General features: G+C 43.2%; 2 protein-coding genes across 5 annotated transcripts in view; both read right to left on the bottom strand.

The window, feature by feature from the left end:
• Positions 1–4,217: 4,217 nt before the first annotated feature.
• LOC311166571 (cilia- and flagella-associated protein 298-like) lies at positions 4,218–11,049 on the bottom strand. The gene is made up of 7 exons (XM_084226636.1): positions 10,714–11,049; positions 9,474–9,641; positions 8,258–8,325; positions 6,573–6,731; positions 6,107–6,238; positions 4,720–4,815; positions 4,218–4,630 (listed from the first exon to the last, which is right to left on the bottom strand). Exons 1-7 carry the CDS (start codon positions 10,850–10,852, stop codon positions 4,520–4,522), a joined length of 873 nt encoding a protein of 290 aa, XP_084082762.1. The 5' UTR covers positions 10,853–11,049; the 3' UTR covers positions 4,218–4,519.
• Positions 11,050–12,378: 1,329 nt separating this feature from the next.
• Positions 12,379–17,095, bottom strand: part of SYNJ1 (synaptojanin 1) — a 49,241-nt gene continuing 44,524 nt past the window's right edge. For 2 of the 4 annotated variants that reach the window (XM_084200892.1, XM_084200895.1), the window contains one exon: positions 12,379–14,396. In XM_084200892.1, the coding sequence (XP_084057018.1) occupies positions 13,551–14,396 (846 nt within the window). In that variant the 3' untranslated portion in view covers positions 12,379–13,550. Of the gene's footprint in view, positions 14,397–15,815; positions 15,944–17,095 lie in introns of those variants that run through there. The other 2 variants (XM_084200893.1, XM_084200894.1) reach the window with 2 other exon arrangements.

Below are 17,095 nucleotides of genomic sequence, written 5' to 3' on the forward strand. Positions count from 1 at the left end.
TTACTTTTCACTGTGACTGCCAAATGCACGTTCAGGAATATTAAAAAAGGTGGAAAATATTTAATCAGATGTATTCATCAGAACAGACCTGCCCAAGATGCGCTCCAGCTGCTACCTGTGCTGGCCAATCTGTGAAGGACAAGCTTCAAAATGGCTGCTGCTTTCATTAAAGACTCTCGAAGTTACCACACGCCAAGAATACTTTACTTAAGGGAGAGACTGTGTTCATTTTTCTGATCCTAAAGCAGGGTTAGAGCCAGCACTTCAATGCAGGTCATATTCTCAGTATTTTTTATCAGTTCACAATCTTCACTTGAAAATTGTTAGACTAGTCAGATTTGATTTCAGTTGGAGAGAAAATTAAATCAGTAATGTATCTAAGCTGAAACCAGAACAGCCTTCCTGTCTTAAAAATGTCTCCAATATTTTTTCTGCAGCCCACAGGGAATTTACTGAACAAAAGGAGGAAAAATGTCACTTCCTACTGGTAATACTTCATGGGTTCACTGTGCTTCCCCACTTAGATGCCATGTGCCCAGGTAGAGCATAGTATGAAACACTTGGAAAGAAAACAGTGACATGGCTTGTCATTTCCTGCTGATACAAAGTCAAATTAATCCTGGAAAAACTTTAAAGGGAGGAAGGGACCTTGCTTAGATGACTAAGGCACAATCCTGTGTTCAACTGGAAAAATCTCACCAGCGACTAGAATCCTATCAGCGGAAGGAAGAGAGGCTGAGGAGATGGACAGAGGGTTGAGGTCATCCAGAGCACTGGGAAACTGCAGGAGAGGCCGAGCACGGCCCAAGAGCCTGGCTACAATCCCGCTGCTCCACTGCTCTCCCCTTTCAGTAGGAAGTCGTCATAGACTGTGCTATACACAATACTGATTAATAGGTTTAGGTCTGGAGAAGTGCATGCCTTGGTCCTGAGGATGGAGGAAGGCAAGTTTGCCTTTGGGGAGGGCCCTGGGCCAGATCGGGCTCCTTCCTCCTGACTCATGGGGCAGGTGCCACCCATCTCCCAGTCAGATACAAAGGGACTGATCTACATCCCAGCAATTCCTCCTGCTGACAAACCATACTAGTGAAAGAAACCTGATCCTCATCTTTTTATTGACTGGGCTGGCCTCTGGCCTACAGGGCTGAGGGCAGGGGCTCCAGGGGCCCCTGCTCTCATGGGCTCCCCAAAACTCTGAATACTGGTGAAACTCCCTTCTGGAGAGCCTGGGGCCCACAGCCCAGCTGATCTTCTTTGGAAGTTATCTGTCTGGCAGTTAATGTCAATAGTCACTAAAATCTGTGCATTTTCTTCCCTCATTTTTTATTGGGAAGCCTCAGTCGGGTTTCAGCCCATAAGCACACATACTAACAAAAGCTGGGAGTTACCTTTCCTTCAGACTTCACTTTACTCAAGACAGGGTAAAGTCAGCATGCCCTGGTGGTGGCCACCTGGAGAACACCTGGTCCAGTCAAAGATGGGACTCCACAACCTTTCTGGGCAACCTGTGCCAGTGCTTGGCCACCCCTACAGTGATAAAGTGTTCCCTGATGTTCAGAGGGACACTCTTGTGTTTCACTTTGTGTCCGCTGCCTTTGCTCCTGCCTCTGGGCACTCAGGTGCTTTTCCCACTTTGTTCACTTCATCCACACCTCTGTCCATCTGATACCTCTCGTTGGGATTCCCAGCTGAAACCAGGCTCTTCACTCCTGGTGGCAAAACAACTGCAGTGGCAGCAGATCAGCAGAAACCAGTTTGCAGCTGAGCAGTCCCTTCCTTGGGGCAAAATGTTTAGCTTTCCCCAACTCCCAGTCCTCTCCTTGCTTTTACAACCTTGGAGGAAAAAGACATTTTACACTGAAATAGTGATTTAACTGATGACCTGATCCCCTCCTGACTTACCTCCCTGCCTGCCACCACTCACCAGCAGGCAGACAGTAAGAAATTCCTCCAGGTGCCAGAGAAGCAGCTGCTTCCCGAGATGGAGCATTTCACAGACACTGGGGATGTGTTTTGAGGAGGAAAAAAAAAAAGTGCAGTGCTTAATAATGCATGCCTGTTTAAATGGATCCTCAAATATAGTGACAGACCCTGTCCAAACCCCAGCACCAGGGGCAACTCAGCAGGGCAGGGGAAGCAGCTTTTGCTCCAGGCTGAGAGCTCAAGCTTCACTCAGAATCTGTTCCTTTGACTGAACTATTTATAGTTCTGCATTTGAGTTACTGTTTTATTCTTTTTGCATAAACTTTCCAAGTCTAATTGGGGAAAGCTGTCAATTAGTGGTTTACCTTATTTCCAAATACTCACTGTTCACAGCAGTCTGAGAGTCAGAATGAAGATAAACATAGAAAAACCTGATAAACAGACATTGAATTATTTGGTTCTTTCTGAAACAACACCAAAAGTATACAGCAGACAAAACAGAAAATGAACGAGGTATGCAGTTCTCTGTCCCAAGCCCTAAAAAACCAGCAGCTGAAGTGCCATAGCTGGAATCTCTCCAGGCTGAGGTACCCACAGGGCTGGTGCCATGAGGCAGCAGCAATGCTAAGGGAAAGACACTGAGGGCTGGCTGTGGGGTGGAGTTTCAGCAGGAATAGCCCTGCAATTTCCCAGAAGAGCAGCCTAAGGAGTAAGTACTGCAAAGGAGAGTTAGCAAGTTGTTTGGACTAACTGGTTCGTGCCCCACACACAGCTGTGGGCATGACATACATCTGGAAATTATATGAGCCAGCATCAACATCTGAACTTGCTGGAAGGCAACGTGCAGTGCTGGTGTGGCTGTTTGAACTCCCCACTCCTGCCTTGAAATCAGCCTCAAGTTTGTTGCCAGGAACGCTGGGTGAGGTTGCAGGAAGCAATAAATAAATCCTTCCAAATCCTGGGTGAGGCAGAGAAAAAGAAAGGAGCAATGTGGGAAAGCAAAACCATGAAAAGGAGAAAAGGAATGAAACCAGGTGTGGAAACCATTTCCATTCATCAGGATGGTGATACAGCCACAAAACAAAAATTTTAGCAATCTTCTGTTGTGTGTCTCCATGTAGAGAGAATGGATTTCCTCCTTGGAAGGGCACGGCTACTCTCAAACTTCCAAAAATAAGTGGTTTACAAGAAAGAAAACTTTGCTTTTGCAAAGTTGCAAACCTGCATGTGGTGTTTCTATCTCACTATCTCCTTGGACAGTTAAATACCCACAGGCTTTCCTGGGTACTCTTTAATAATTTTCCAGTGAGTTCATTCAATTTCAGCCACAATAAATGAATCCAGCATATTCAAAACACTGTTTTGGGAACTCTATAAAGGATCAATGCTATAGAAAGTTTGCTCAACTAAAGAAAAAACCAGCACCGATTACAGCAGAGAACAGCAGTCAAAGGGGCACAGAATTTGTGTTAAATATTTCCTATGCCTGCCTTTCCCTTGCTTTCAGAGAGGAAATGAGAAGATTATAAGCTCCAGAACACTGATTTTCCTCTTAGGAAGTGGAAGAACAAAGTGTTTTTTTCAAAAACTTTTTTCACCATGTGAAATGATTCCAAATAAATTTTAAATTAAAAATACTTGAAGTTTTTCAACTCAGCAATGCTCATTTTTCCTTTTGTAAAAAGTCATGTTACTGTAAAGTTGAGATTCAAGAAAATCTCTACCAGACAAACTTCCCTGAAAGTAAAAAAAAAATCAGTGATTGAAGTAAAACCACCATTAATAGTTCACTGAATGGCATTCATTACCTGTTCTGCATCCAATCTTCAAGCTGCAAGTTCAGCAAACACTTCACTTTCAACTTGATCGGTGTCTCTTCAACCATACTAATACAGAAAATTACGATGATTTTTTACTTCCATCCTAGAAGATCTGGTCCTATTAAACTTGGGTTTATCCAATCTATCAGCAAATGATGCTTATTTTTGTATACAAATTACTGTCAACCTCTATATACCAGCAAGAAAAACTAAACCCAAAAAATGAAAATGAAGCATTCTACAAGGATCTCTCTAGTGTTTATATAAAAACATTTCCTTTAAAAAATTATTAAGAGGTTAACTCATTTCAAAATGACCATTTGGAAATAGCTATGTTGAAATGTGAACAAGCACATAAATCTGAATTCTCCCTGGATTAGCCAGGGGAAACTGATTTCCTATAAAATAAATTACCTTCTCCAGAGCACACCATCTAATAGCAGTGCAAGAATGAGAAGAGAGTATACGGACCACTCTGAACAACACCAAACATTCCAGTGCATATTTACTATATCTTTTACCTATTAAACAGATTGACATTGCCATATCCAAATTACAAGTTTCTAATAAAATACCAAACGTCAGGAGAACCTGTTCCTTTCTTTGCAGAGGAAAGTGCTGCTGCAGTCACAGAGAAACAGGAACATTTATTGAATATCTAAGGCCACAGAAGTGACAATTTCAGCTGCTGTCAGAAGAATCTACCACACACAACACAACTCCTTGCTGCAAACAAGAGCATCAACCGAGCAGCTTAAGAAGGGGTTTGCAGAGCTTCATCTTGGACCCCATTTGATGTCTTTTACACCGTGAAATTGCCTTTTCAGAGCATGGTTGTCTGCCCACTCAGCATTTAGAAACGAGTCGTCGTCCTCCTCCTCTAGTTTCTGTGGCAGAGAGGGGAGGGAGGCAGTGAGAGGGACAGCCTGAGCTCTGCTGGAGCAGCCCAGCTCACGGGCACCAAAGGAACACTTACCTTCAGCTCCTCCTGCTTCCTGTAGTAGTAGAGCATCATCTCTTTTTGCTCTTCATGGCTGATCACAGGCTCCCGCCCCGGAGCTCCTTGTCCTTTCTGGAAGGGAAAATGTAAATGTTGCTGATGGCATTTGTGATTCAAAGGAGAAGCTGCTACTCCAAGACATCAAAAACCTTTCTTCAGACAACTGGATTTAATAAGGTCCCTCAGGACAGGAAAAAAAATGCTGAGAAACTGTGGCTGCATTCACAGAACCACCAAATGGTTTGGGTTGGAAGGGACCTTGAAGATCATTTAATTCCCACCCCCTGCCATGGGAAGGGACACCTTCCGCTAGCCCAGGGTGCTCCAAGCCCCATCCAACCTGGCCTTGGACACTTCCAGGGATCCAGGGGCAGCCACAGCTTCTCTGGGCACCCTGTGCCAGGGCCTCAACAGCCTCACAGGGAAGTGAGGCTTCTTTTTTCAAGTGAGGCCTGTATTTTCACCTCGTGAAATGTATCAGAATCATGCTGTCATTTCTGTGGACATCAATGGAAGATGCAAACAGGATTAAGTCTATTTTACATACATTTCCACTTTAAAAAAACATAATAGATCTGTTTTAAGGTCACTCTAGATATCTCTTTAGCTCCCCTACTAATACAGGCACAGCATGGCATAGGATTCAGTACAGCAGAGAAGTAAGGGAGCTACAAACCACTAGGAAATAAAAGGAAATTTCTTATCCAGGCCACTGTGCCCCTGGAAGAAATGATGGACAAAGCAGAAAACACATGCTGTCAGCAGCTGCAAGCACAGCATCTTGCATGGAGATGGTAGATGCTCTCAAGAACAAACAGTTCTGAGGCGGTTTGGGCAGTGAGGAGCCCCTGTACTGCTCTTGCTCTTTGAGCAAGTCCTTCAAGTAATTAAACAGACAGCATTCCTGGGAGCCTGCACTTCAATGGCTTTTGAGGTGCCACACCATTTCCCAGTGACCCTGAGAGGAAAAAGAAAGCAAATATGGTCTAAATAAATCACCTAAATCACATACATCACCTGACTCAGCTCTTAGGGATGCACCGGAGAATCCACTGCAGGTGGCAAGACTTGCCATAAAATTTCCCAGCTTGTATTTTCCTCTTTAAATACCTCTTTGTTGTACTTCACAAAAACATCATGGAACAAGAAATAGCAACTACTGTGTGTAACTGACAGGCTAAGGAATTACTAAGGAAAAACTCAGAGTATAATCCATTCAAACCTTAAAATAGATACACAGTTTTAGGATGCTCAAGCTGGAACTAATCTAATCCATTTTATATTCCTATGGATAGTTCTCTTCCACAGAGAACAGACAAGAAAGGGTGATGAACTTACAGAGCAATCTCCCAGCAATACTCACTTTCTGGATCTTGACAATGATGGTTGTTTTCTCATTTTTGCCTACATAGTCCGAGAGCAACTTTGTTTCTTCTAACTGCTTTCCGGCCCACCATAACTGTGCCTCTGATTCTTTTATAACTTCAGTTCCAGCCTGTGACAAAATAAACAAGGTAAAGAGTCAAGGGTATTGTTTCTTGCTTTTTCTTTTTTTCAAAACTGGATTTTTTTTCAGGGAGAAGAAAAAAAAAATCTTTCTGGAATTCCTAACATGAAGTTTAATTTTACACTCTACTTCTACATCTTTCTCCTCATATTCATCTATGGCATTTTTATTTATATTCCATTCAATCTTGATCTAATAGAAACACTTTGGGCAACAAATTCTCCATGTTGGAGGTAAAAATAACTTTCACTGGTAAGATGAAGAACAGCATAGGCCATGTTTAACCCAGGACTACATACAATGGGAATACATTACTGCATACATGAGTTCCTGACAAGTCTTCTTTATCTTCGAACTCCATCCTGATTGGATCGTGTGGAGGCAATCCCATTGGATACACAATTGTGACAGCCCCTCGGAGCTGCTCCAAGGCATCTTTCACCATCTCCATATCAACACACACATTGGCCTGGACTTGTTTCTGAAATACAGACAGGGATCATTGGCAATACAAGCAAACTGCAGAAAGAGTGGCCAATTCAAAGGTTAAGCGATGGGATATCCGAGCAGGGCTAACAGGCTGCACAAATATTTTAAGAGCGCAAATTTCCTCATTGGAATACTGACTTGGGAGTACATCTCTCACCTTTGGCCCCTCTGTTTAGCCTACTCTTGTGGGGTGGGGGAGAGAACAAAAAAGGGAGATCTTCACTAAACTGTGCAGGAGACAACTGCCCGTGGAACACAGGACTCAAACCAGGACACATGTGACCACAAATACCAGACAGGAGTGCTCTGGCTCAAAGAACTTGTGATTCGTGAACATGATTCAAACCAGCAAAATTCAAGTGAAGGATGGAGAAGGGGCTTAAAACTTGAGAAAAAAACAAAGCACATGTGAGCAGAAGTGTAAAGCTTGGCTATACTGCACAGCTCATGCAGAGAACTGTAAGAACAAGTACTTGAGATCATTCCAAACCCTATTGCAAGGATAAAGGAGAAACATGACACATGTGGAAGAAATAAAGGTCTTCCCTTCAGATTTAACAGTTTCTTAAGTACTAAGGTAAGGGAATGTTGCCTCCTTGTGGACGTTCTTGATCTGGTTAACTGGCCAGTACAACCCTAAATACATGGGCATGTTTCTTCTGTTTTGTCATTATAAAGTGGCAAACCAAACAAGCCACTTTCCAAACTATCCTTAACTCTATTCATAAATATTACTAAATATTTATGTGTAGGTGCTCTGTGTTGTGTTTCAGCTTTTGTATGACTTTGAAACACAATACAGAGCACCTACAGATTTGGCAACGTGAATTTGAATGCCTGAGAGCACTGTCCCATCAGGGCAAACCTTGTGCTTGTCTTGGAACACACACACTCAGGAGAACTGAGCATGAGTGCAAGTGCTTGTCAAACCAATGTCTATCCCCTGGCCTCGGATCCCTGGAAGTGTTCAGGCTGGATCGAGCTCTGAGCAGTCTCGTCTAGTGGAAGGTATCCCTGCCCATGGCAGTGGGGTAGGACTGGATGAGCTTTAAGGTCCCTTCCAAACCAAACCATCTGTGAGTCTATGATAATCTAAGAGATTAGAACACATTTCTCAATTAAGTACACATAAAAGTCAAAGGAATTCATTAACTCCAAGAACAGCACAGAATGCAGTTAATTTTTCACCAGAAAGCATGACAAGCATTCACCCAGAGAACACATCAATAGCAAATTGCAAGGATAAAACTGAATGTGATTTAATCGTTCCACATGGGCTCGGCTGCCAGCATTCCCTTGGAGTTTGGATCTGATTCCTTAACCTGTTGAACCACTTGCCAAAACCTTAAAGAAAAACATTAACCAAAATGTCAGGTTTTATTAGACTAGTCACATCACTTCATGGCATTTCTCAAAAACTGTCAGCCCTTGCACCGAAAAAAAGTCTGATTTTATTTAAGATGCCCAACTCCACAGCACTTATCAGGAAAGCCCCACACTTCACTTGAGGAAACTTACCTTAGAGATTAATGCCTTGGCTTCTTCTATTGTCTTCTTTATAACTTGTTGCATTTTTTCATTTGGTGCTAAAAGTAAAAGACATATCTCATAGTCTATGCTTACTGTAAAAAAAACCAAGCACATATCCTGTCCAGACTCAACTGTGAACAAATGAAACAGTATTATATCATAAAGCAGGAGTTACATAGTTCATTCCTGTATTTCTCACTAACTTAAGAAATAAGCAGTATTTTTCATGGGAAAAACAAACTGACTTTTCCCAAAGACAGGTGACTGATATTTGCCCCATCCCTGGAAGAGTTCCAGACCAGGCTGGACAGGGCTTGGAGCAATGTGGTCTAGTGGAAGAGGTCCTTGCCCATGGCAGGGGAGTGGAAGTGAATGAGCCTTAAGGTCCTTTCCAACCCAAACTATTCTGTGATTCCATGATTCTATGATCTGGAACTTCATTTGGGACAAAGGTCCTCAGTAGAAAGCAACAAGCATAATCCCATACCCTCCACAACAATCCAAGTCTCTTTCCCTGCTTGACTGTTGCGGGCTGTACTGGCAGACATGCTTTTTAACTGGGCATAATAGGTTGCATCTTTCTTTTCTAATTAAAATCTCAATCTAACAGCAAAGACAGTTTCACAAATACACTGTACATTTCATATCACAGTTATCTATTTCAATTGCTATAAAAAGCCTGTCCTCAAAAACAAAAATCCAGCTAAAGCATACTCATTCCCAGCTTATGTCCTACTTGGGTGCATCATTTGATGGCACTTGGTTGGTTTGGCTTACATATACACACTGTTCAATTTTCTAACTTTGTCAATATCACAAGGCTGAGCTCCCACATAAAAAAACATGGTCAGTGAATCTGAATCCCAGTCAATGAGAAAAAAGGAGAAATATTAGAAAAACAACCTGTTAGTGTATCTTGGAGTCCCCAGGGAAACCCAGTTCTCAAGTGTACATTTAAAAATAGGGAGAGTAAACTGAACTGGAACACTCAAACTTGCTCCTGGTGATTGTTTATGTGCTGAAGATACTGCTCTTTAGGCTTGTTAATCAGCATTACCCCAGATTCCAACGCAAGACAGAATTCCTATGTGTGGAGCTTACAGTTTGGCTACCCCATTCCAGAATTAGGGATTTGTTGCTCCCTATTATATTATGGATTGTCTGTGCCTGAAGGGAAAGAAACAAGCATTGACCTTTGACTTACCATATCCATTTCTTCGTCCCATTTCATCCTTCCTGAAGATGCTTCCACCACTTGGGACACACTTCTCTGCCCACTCATCCTTTAACTTCAGCTCTTCGATCTGCTCATCTGTCAGTCCTTGCATATTGTAAGGTAAGGAAATACCATGCTCTGCCAGCTCCTCCATCTCTTTAGATTGTTTAGAGAACAAAAGTCTCCATTACTATAGCCCATTTACAAAAGCCTTTTACATGATGTACATGCAGGCAAAACTCGCCCCTAGCTTTTTGTTTCTAAACAGGCAAATATACAGAATAAAGAATAAGGGATATAAACACACATACATAGATACAGATGGTGTAATTACGCTGAAATTCATACATGTTATATACCCATAAAACATAACAAATTACATGTGCAGGGATGCAAACCCTCACAGTACTTACTGGCCATAAACCTTTTCTTTTGGGTATTTCCCTGGTCAGATTTTTTTGGATTTCAGAGCAGCGTCAGTAGGGCCTCAGACAGGCCACAAACACTGTGGCTGTTGCACAGCTGGTGTGGGTGGGCTGCACCCCCAGGTCAGGCTTACCTAACAGCAATCTCTGCTCTGACAGCTCCACGGCAGGGCAGGAAATGTTTTTTAAGGCTACCTCAGAAGTGAACTCAGCACTAATTCAGACATGCCACTGACTCCATCGCATGGCAGGGGATGTTGCTGGTGGCCAGTATAACCTCACACACAGTCGGGGCACTGCTGCTCAGGAGGGAGCACTTCACAGTGCCCTGAAGGAGGACGCTGGACAAGGGCCCAGAGTAACAGGGCAAGGGGGAATGCCTTCAAACCGCCACAGGGCAGGGTTAGATGGGATACTGAGGAGAAATGCTTCCCTGTGAGGGTGCTGAGGCCCTGGCACAGCGTGCCCAGAGAAGCTGTGGCTGCTCCTAGAACCCTGGCAGTGTCCCAGGCCAGGCTGGACAGGGCTTGGAGCACCTGGGACAGCGGAAGGTGTCCCTGCCATGGCAGGGACGGCACTGCGAGAGCTTTAAGGTCCCTCCCAAACCGAACCATTCCGCGATTCCCTGATTTAAGCAGCCGCTACCGGCACACGCAGCGGAAGAGTTTTCAGCGCTTTGCAGGCCCCTCACTAAACACCGAAGGCGGGAATTCGCACCGATCCCGTTAGGAGCGGAGGCGGCGCGTTCCCGCTGCCCGGGCGGTTGCCGGAGCCGCTCCCGCCCGCCGCGGCCCCCGCGGTACCTGAGCACAGGCGCTGCACCTTCAGCCGCCCGTTGTGGATGCGGGCGGCCAGCGGCGCCAGCTCGGCCAGGCGGACGCTGCCCGGCGCCTCCAGCAGAAACTGGCTCTCGCCGCCGCGCTTGACGTGCAGCCGCACCATGGCCGGCCCGGAGCGGCCCCTCAGCAACGCAGCCGAGTCCCTGGATACCGGCAGCAGGGAGGGAGCGGGGACCGGCTGCACCCGCCCCTTCGGGAGGCCCTGAGGGCGCGGGGGGGGGGGCCGCTGCCGCCCCCGCCCGTAGCACCGGGATCCTTCGGGAGGCTCCGGTCCCGCCGCAACCGCGCCGCCGCCGGTCCCGCCGCCGCTTCCCCTTCCGGCCTCCCCGTGAGGGCACGGGGGCGCTTAAAGGGCCCGCGCACGCTGCCTCGTGAAGGGAACGACAGAGCGTCTTACTAACTGCAGGTAAGGGGTTTAATCACCTCTTAAATTAATTGTCCTAATTAATCATCAGTTATATGTATATCAGTTATAAGTAGTGGACTATTCTTAAATTACCCGTTCCGGCCTCCCCGTGAGGGCACGGGAGCGCTTAAAGAGCCCGCGCGCGCTGCCCCGTGAGGGGAACGACAGAACGTCTTACTAACTGCAGGTAAGGGGTTTAATTACCTCTTAAATTAATGGTCCTAATTAATCACCACCTGTATGTACATCAATTATAAGTAGTAGACTACTCTTAAATTACTCTCAGGCGGTATATTTTGCGAAGTTGTTCCCAAGCTACTTCTGTGGGGACAGCTTGGGAATAAGCCTGAAACGTCCAGTTTTGATTAACTCTGATATTTCCAATGAACAAAGCCCAGGAGAGAAAGAGGGATTGGGACGGCTGGACATCTAGAATGCAGAATTTATGGATCACAAGGACACTATGCAGAAAATACCAGATAAAAACTCAGTATATGCACTAAAGGGAAAGATATAAAAAGATTAAAAATATGAACTAACTAGCCTAAGAATTGAGAAATCAATCACTAATAAATGACAGAATACTACTTAATTAAAGATAATTATGTAATTTAGAACCCATGAACCTTAATGTCTTTGTTTACTAAAAATGTATAAATAAGTGAAAGAGTTCCATATCAGTGTCCGTGTGGAGGCAGGAATTCTGTCAGCCACACAGCCCATGGCCAAGTATAAAGGAATACCTATCTTGCTGACACTAAAAAGACAGTTTGTAGAGGGTGTTACTTATCCTGATGATTTAGGAGGATTTGGTAGTACGGGGGCACAGAGAGAGAATGATCACAAGGGCAGGAATATTTCAGGCATACCTGGGTGTCCCAGGGGATACAGCCATGGAGAGGTGAGCAGGAACACGCAGAGTCCAGGGACACGTGGGGAGTGGGTCTCACCTCCATCCTCTGTGTTTTCACAGCATCTGCTGTTGGTCATTGCTCCCATCAACACATGGCAGGGCCTTACTACAGCTCATTATATATATACATACACCTATATATATATATATATTTCCTGAAATTTTGGAGCATTCCCTGTGGTCCCCACAGTCCTGTGAAGTGCAGAGGAGCCGCACGCCCGGTACAGTTCAGACAGATAGTTTTTAATCACTGCAATTAAATATTCGACAACATATTTTATCACGTGACTCCCACTAGCCAAAGGTCCCCCCTGAATTTGGTTTGCTAATGTAAGGATATACCAAAACATCAACCACACGGATGTTTGCAGCAAGAGCGTGAAACAAGGTAACTCACACACCGAAGCACAAGTAGTACCACTGCTGTTCCAAGTGTACAACTGGAATGACCTGAACGGAAAAAAGCGCAATAGAAAACTCACTATCACTCCTCTAGGCGGCTGCAGCTCGTGGCTAACCAGAGGCTGTCCGAAGGAATAGTGGATTATTTCATGGATCATGTTGTGAGAGCGTTTGAGGATTTCAAAAGCTTGCTGCCCTGTGATATTTCACTTCTCTAAATAAAACCTAAGCTTGCTGTTTCACCCCCTGGCTGGCAGACTACATGGTCTGCAACTGGCAAATACTGCTTTGTATCTCAAAAGCCAAGGGGGCATCTTTTCCAGAGGTTGAGGAAAAGCTTGCTGTATCAGCTGTTTCCAATTTGTGAAAAAAAAGTATAGTTAAAATAGTAATGAATAAATGGATGATATGGAACAATTATTTTGAATTAGTGCTAGTGAGTGTATGTCACAATAGGATTTAACAACTGAAATGTACTGACACAGGAGATTAATTGAATATATTAATATGTAAAGTTTTGTTTCTATTTTGAAAGTAAACTATTTTTGTTGTGCCTCAAATTCAAATATAAGCCTTACAAATACCCATAGCCTCTGTTATAAATTAAACAGCTTCTAAACAATACTTGTCAACATTCAAATCTCCATAAACTTTGGCAGCTCTTTGGTAAATACTTATAAATATCAACTAACAAAACAGTCAAAAGGGAGGGGGGAGGCTGCCAGCAGGGAGCTTCTTCTCGTGAAATTCCACAAAGGAGAACAGAAATGAAAGAGCTCCCTAAGCAAAATCTGTATCCAGGATTGACAGGTTTTAGTGAGACAGTAGCTCACCCTTCTTCTCTTTTTGTCTATTCAAATACTGTTACATCGAGATTTTAATAAACTTCAGACCATTTTTTGTGCTCTACCATATATACACATTCAAAATTTATACACAAGCTGAAGTGGCTGTTTATGAGCAGAGTTACGTTTCAGTGCATTTAACAATTAATTATTGCACACAGAATAATCTCAAATGCCCAATTATTCTACTGGATAAAATGTAGGAACAAATATAACCTTCTGTATCTCTGACCACCTATCTTTCCGTAAAACCATGACTTGGTGACACCTTGGGTGCCGGGGAGGGCTCTGCAGGGGACCTGTTGATGGTTGCTCTAGATGGCACAGGGGGTGCAGGTGGCTTTCTTGCTGGCATCGTACAGAAGCAATCAGTAGCACTTTTACTCCAGTCAGCATCAAAGTTAAAGTCTGAACCGAGGAAAGTCTTGTGTTCAGCTCCCAGCAAACCTGGGCATCCAGCTGGTTTCCCGGAGCCGAGTCGCGTAAAATCCGGAACGCTCGCAGATGGCTTTAGCTTCGTGTTAAAGTTCTCGTCCTCGTCAAACGTCACCCACCCCTTGGGCTGTACGTTTTCTACCTTGAGAGACTTACTGCACAGGCAAAACGTGTTTTCAGCTGCATCCACGGGAAACAGAGGCTTGCTTGTGTTACAGCTGGGGGGGGGCAGAAGAGGGAATGGGAGGGAAGCAGCAGGTCCTACCAGTACCTGTGAGGTTGTCCTGGACTCCCGTGTTTCCGTCCTAAATGGGTTCCCAGCATTAGGAGTTCTTTCAGTGAATGGATTTGAGCAGTTCAGCCCAGTAATAAATGGATTTGGAGAGCTGTGCTGATGTTCCTGGGATGAGTGAAAGGTTGGAATAGGAGGCATTGCTGACATGCAATTTACGGTATTCAAATTATCCGCATTTCTTTGCCTTGCTGAAGGCAGCTGTTTCGACTCCTTCTGGTTTAAGGTTGGAGCGGGTGATGTTCGGACAGATGTCTGCATCTTGGACACGAGCAGCTGAAATGACAGGTCTTCAAAAGGGTCACTGCTGAGCTGGGGTTCAGGGTTAGTGCCATATATCCCGTTGGGATTCTGCTGCAAAGGAAACAACGTGCTCAGGAATCATGCAGCTGGTTCCAGGTTATTCCTACTGCCCCCTTCTCACTCCTCAGCTGAAACTTCAACCCAGTTTTGTTTCAACTAGAATGGAAACAACAGCCTGAACCCCCTGTCTAGAGATCAGCCTGTAAGCTGTTAAACAGCACTCCCCCCTCCTCGGTGGTGAATGCAGCTGAAACCTACTTCCTGCAGGTCCCAATCCCTGCAAAAAACACTTAGGGAACTTTGCTTAGGAAAATGTTTGGGAAATGTATTCTAAGCGAGGGATACTGTATTCTAAGCGAGGGATAGCCCAGCATAACTAGGAAATGAAAAGCTCCGGGTTACATTGTTTGGGAGTTTATCATATTGATGTTACAAGCAGCATTAAAGCACTGCAATGAAAGGAAACATTAGTGTTATTAGTGTATGCAGTCAGAGGTTTCTGTGTAGGCAGGCATCCGTAAGCATCTCTTCTTGGCATGAAAAGGGACAATCGCTAATTAAAACAAGTTATCCTCGGAGAAGACAATTTTCTCCACAGAATTTCTCAGCTTTTAAAACCAAAATATTCCTGGTTTTATACACTGCTTCAAACAACAATGCAAAGTATTTTTTACCTTCTACAAGCTGTCCAAAAAGGTGGAGTATCTACTTAGTCCAGTATGCACACTGACAGAACAGAGTTTGGAGCCCCTCTTATCAAATGAGTCAAACTTAAGTTATAATGGCTTCTAAGAGTTCTAATGTCACAAAAAGATTTTATGATTTTTAATTTAATACACCAAATAAATTTAATACACCAAAACAATTGAATTGACTGTCTATAGTTGAAGTTTTTTGCAGAATAATATTAAAACAAAGGCATCGAGTAACTTAAGGAAAAATGTTAAAAATTGAACAGTAGAAGGAATAGAAATCAAATGCAGCCTGGCACTTAACCACATGACTGATTAAGTCCTGTTGTCACTTGCAAGTACAAGATCCCAAAGAAACTATGAATCCAAATTGCTCCTCATTCTAAGAAATAATTTGCTTTGAGTAATTCTGGAACCAAGTGTTTTTAAAACTGTAACAGTTTGTTTTACTTTGGGTCACAGTAAGTTCTTTGTTCCTTGAGAAATGTGATACATGGGGTTTATTTTGAAAAAGAATTTGGCAGTGCAATAGCATCAGGATTTATTTGCATTAAAGGGAACATTTTTTGTCAACACTGATCTTTTTTTTCCCAGAACAGACTGAGATCAGGAGGCTCAGCAGTGACTAAGCAACATAGGCGAGGGTCCAATTGTTTCATAAAAGGATGATGACACAAAATAGTTGCCCTGGCCCTAATAAAAGCAGTCTCATTTTTAAATGCACTATGAAAGGAAAAAGCAAACTATGGTATGACAGTCAACCCATGAATGCAGACAGGTGGTTTTTAACAGGGATGGGACTGCAGATGTATGAAAAGAACATTCATACATCTTTTCTGCTCGAATGGATGGAGGCCACATACAAGATTGGTAAATAGATACCTGTTACCCTGACGGTTGCTCCTGCTTGTGAAAGAGAAACAGATATCAGAAGAAGGAAAATTAGGAAGAAAATCCAAGTAACAAAGCAACCTCATGTTAAAAATATTTTCAGAAGTTTTCACAAAGCTGGTTTTTTCAGCTGTGAATACAAACCACGAGTATTTACTACACACTACACTAAATTTTCAATTTCTGTTGTCTTCTACTGTAAGCTCGACCATTATGAGTCCATTCCAATGATAGTTCCATACAGACACCCATTGTGCAGCTGACTGTGCTACTTTTAGGAGACAAATTATAACAATCTGAGCATGGATGGTCTAATTCTAGTCACCTATTAACATGAAAAGCCCCACAGCTCTCCTTCTGGAAACTATGTTGGTATTATCCCTCATCTAGTATTATCCATCATCACAGTAATAGTTTTGCAGGCTGGAAAAAACCATAATGCCTCTCCTGTGGAACTCTAGCATCTCCCTTCTTTACAATAAAGATCTATTTACAATAACTAATTCTTTTTCAATGTATGGGTTGTATAGAGTCCCCGATATCCACACTGTACCAGCGATTATTTTTACAAGAACAGATTTCCTTTCTTCTATATCACAATCAAGATTTGCTTAGAAAGATGGGCTTGGAATTCACTACCTCTCAAAAGACCTTGTACTTCTTTACAGACCTTTCCTCAGAAAACTGCACTTTTTGGTCTAAGTTCCCAAAATGAAAGGCAGTTCACAGGCAAAGAAAGAGGTTCAGGAGAAAGAAAGGAAAAGCATTCAAAGATTTTTTTCAGTTTGAATTCAAGAATCAGCTCACTGAGGCCTGAATTTGGCTGCTTCACTGTGGTACAAAATAGGCATTAACTATTGTAGCAAAAAAGGGCTTAAGATACAGGCATAAGAAAAAAACCCGAGCAGCACTGAAAACTTGATTCTGCATTTTTGAGCAGCATTAAGAAACTGTGGCTTTTCCTAGAAAAAATTGGTGGTTTTTTATCATAACAGTCTAAATTATTCCAGAGAACAGAATGTTAATATTACTGTATGAAATTTCCACATTATGTGGATAGGTATTTTACCTGACACTGGGGAATGGGGAGAATTTAATTTCTCTTATTTATTAATACATTGATTAAATTTATTAACTTATTTATCAATATCATACTTAAAGCACCAC

The sequence above is a fragment of the Fringilla coelebs genome (genome assembly GCF_963513975.1).
Source record: "Fringilla coelebs genome assembly, chromosome: 2".
NCBI classification, from domain to species: Eukaryota; Metazoa; Chordata; class Aves; order Passeriformes; family Fringillidae; genus Fringilla; species Fringilla coelebs.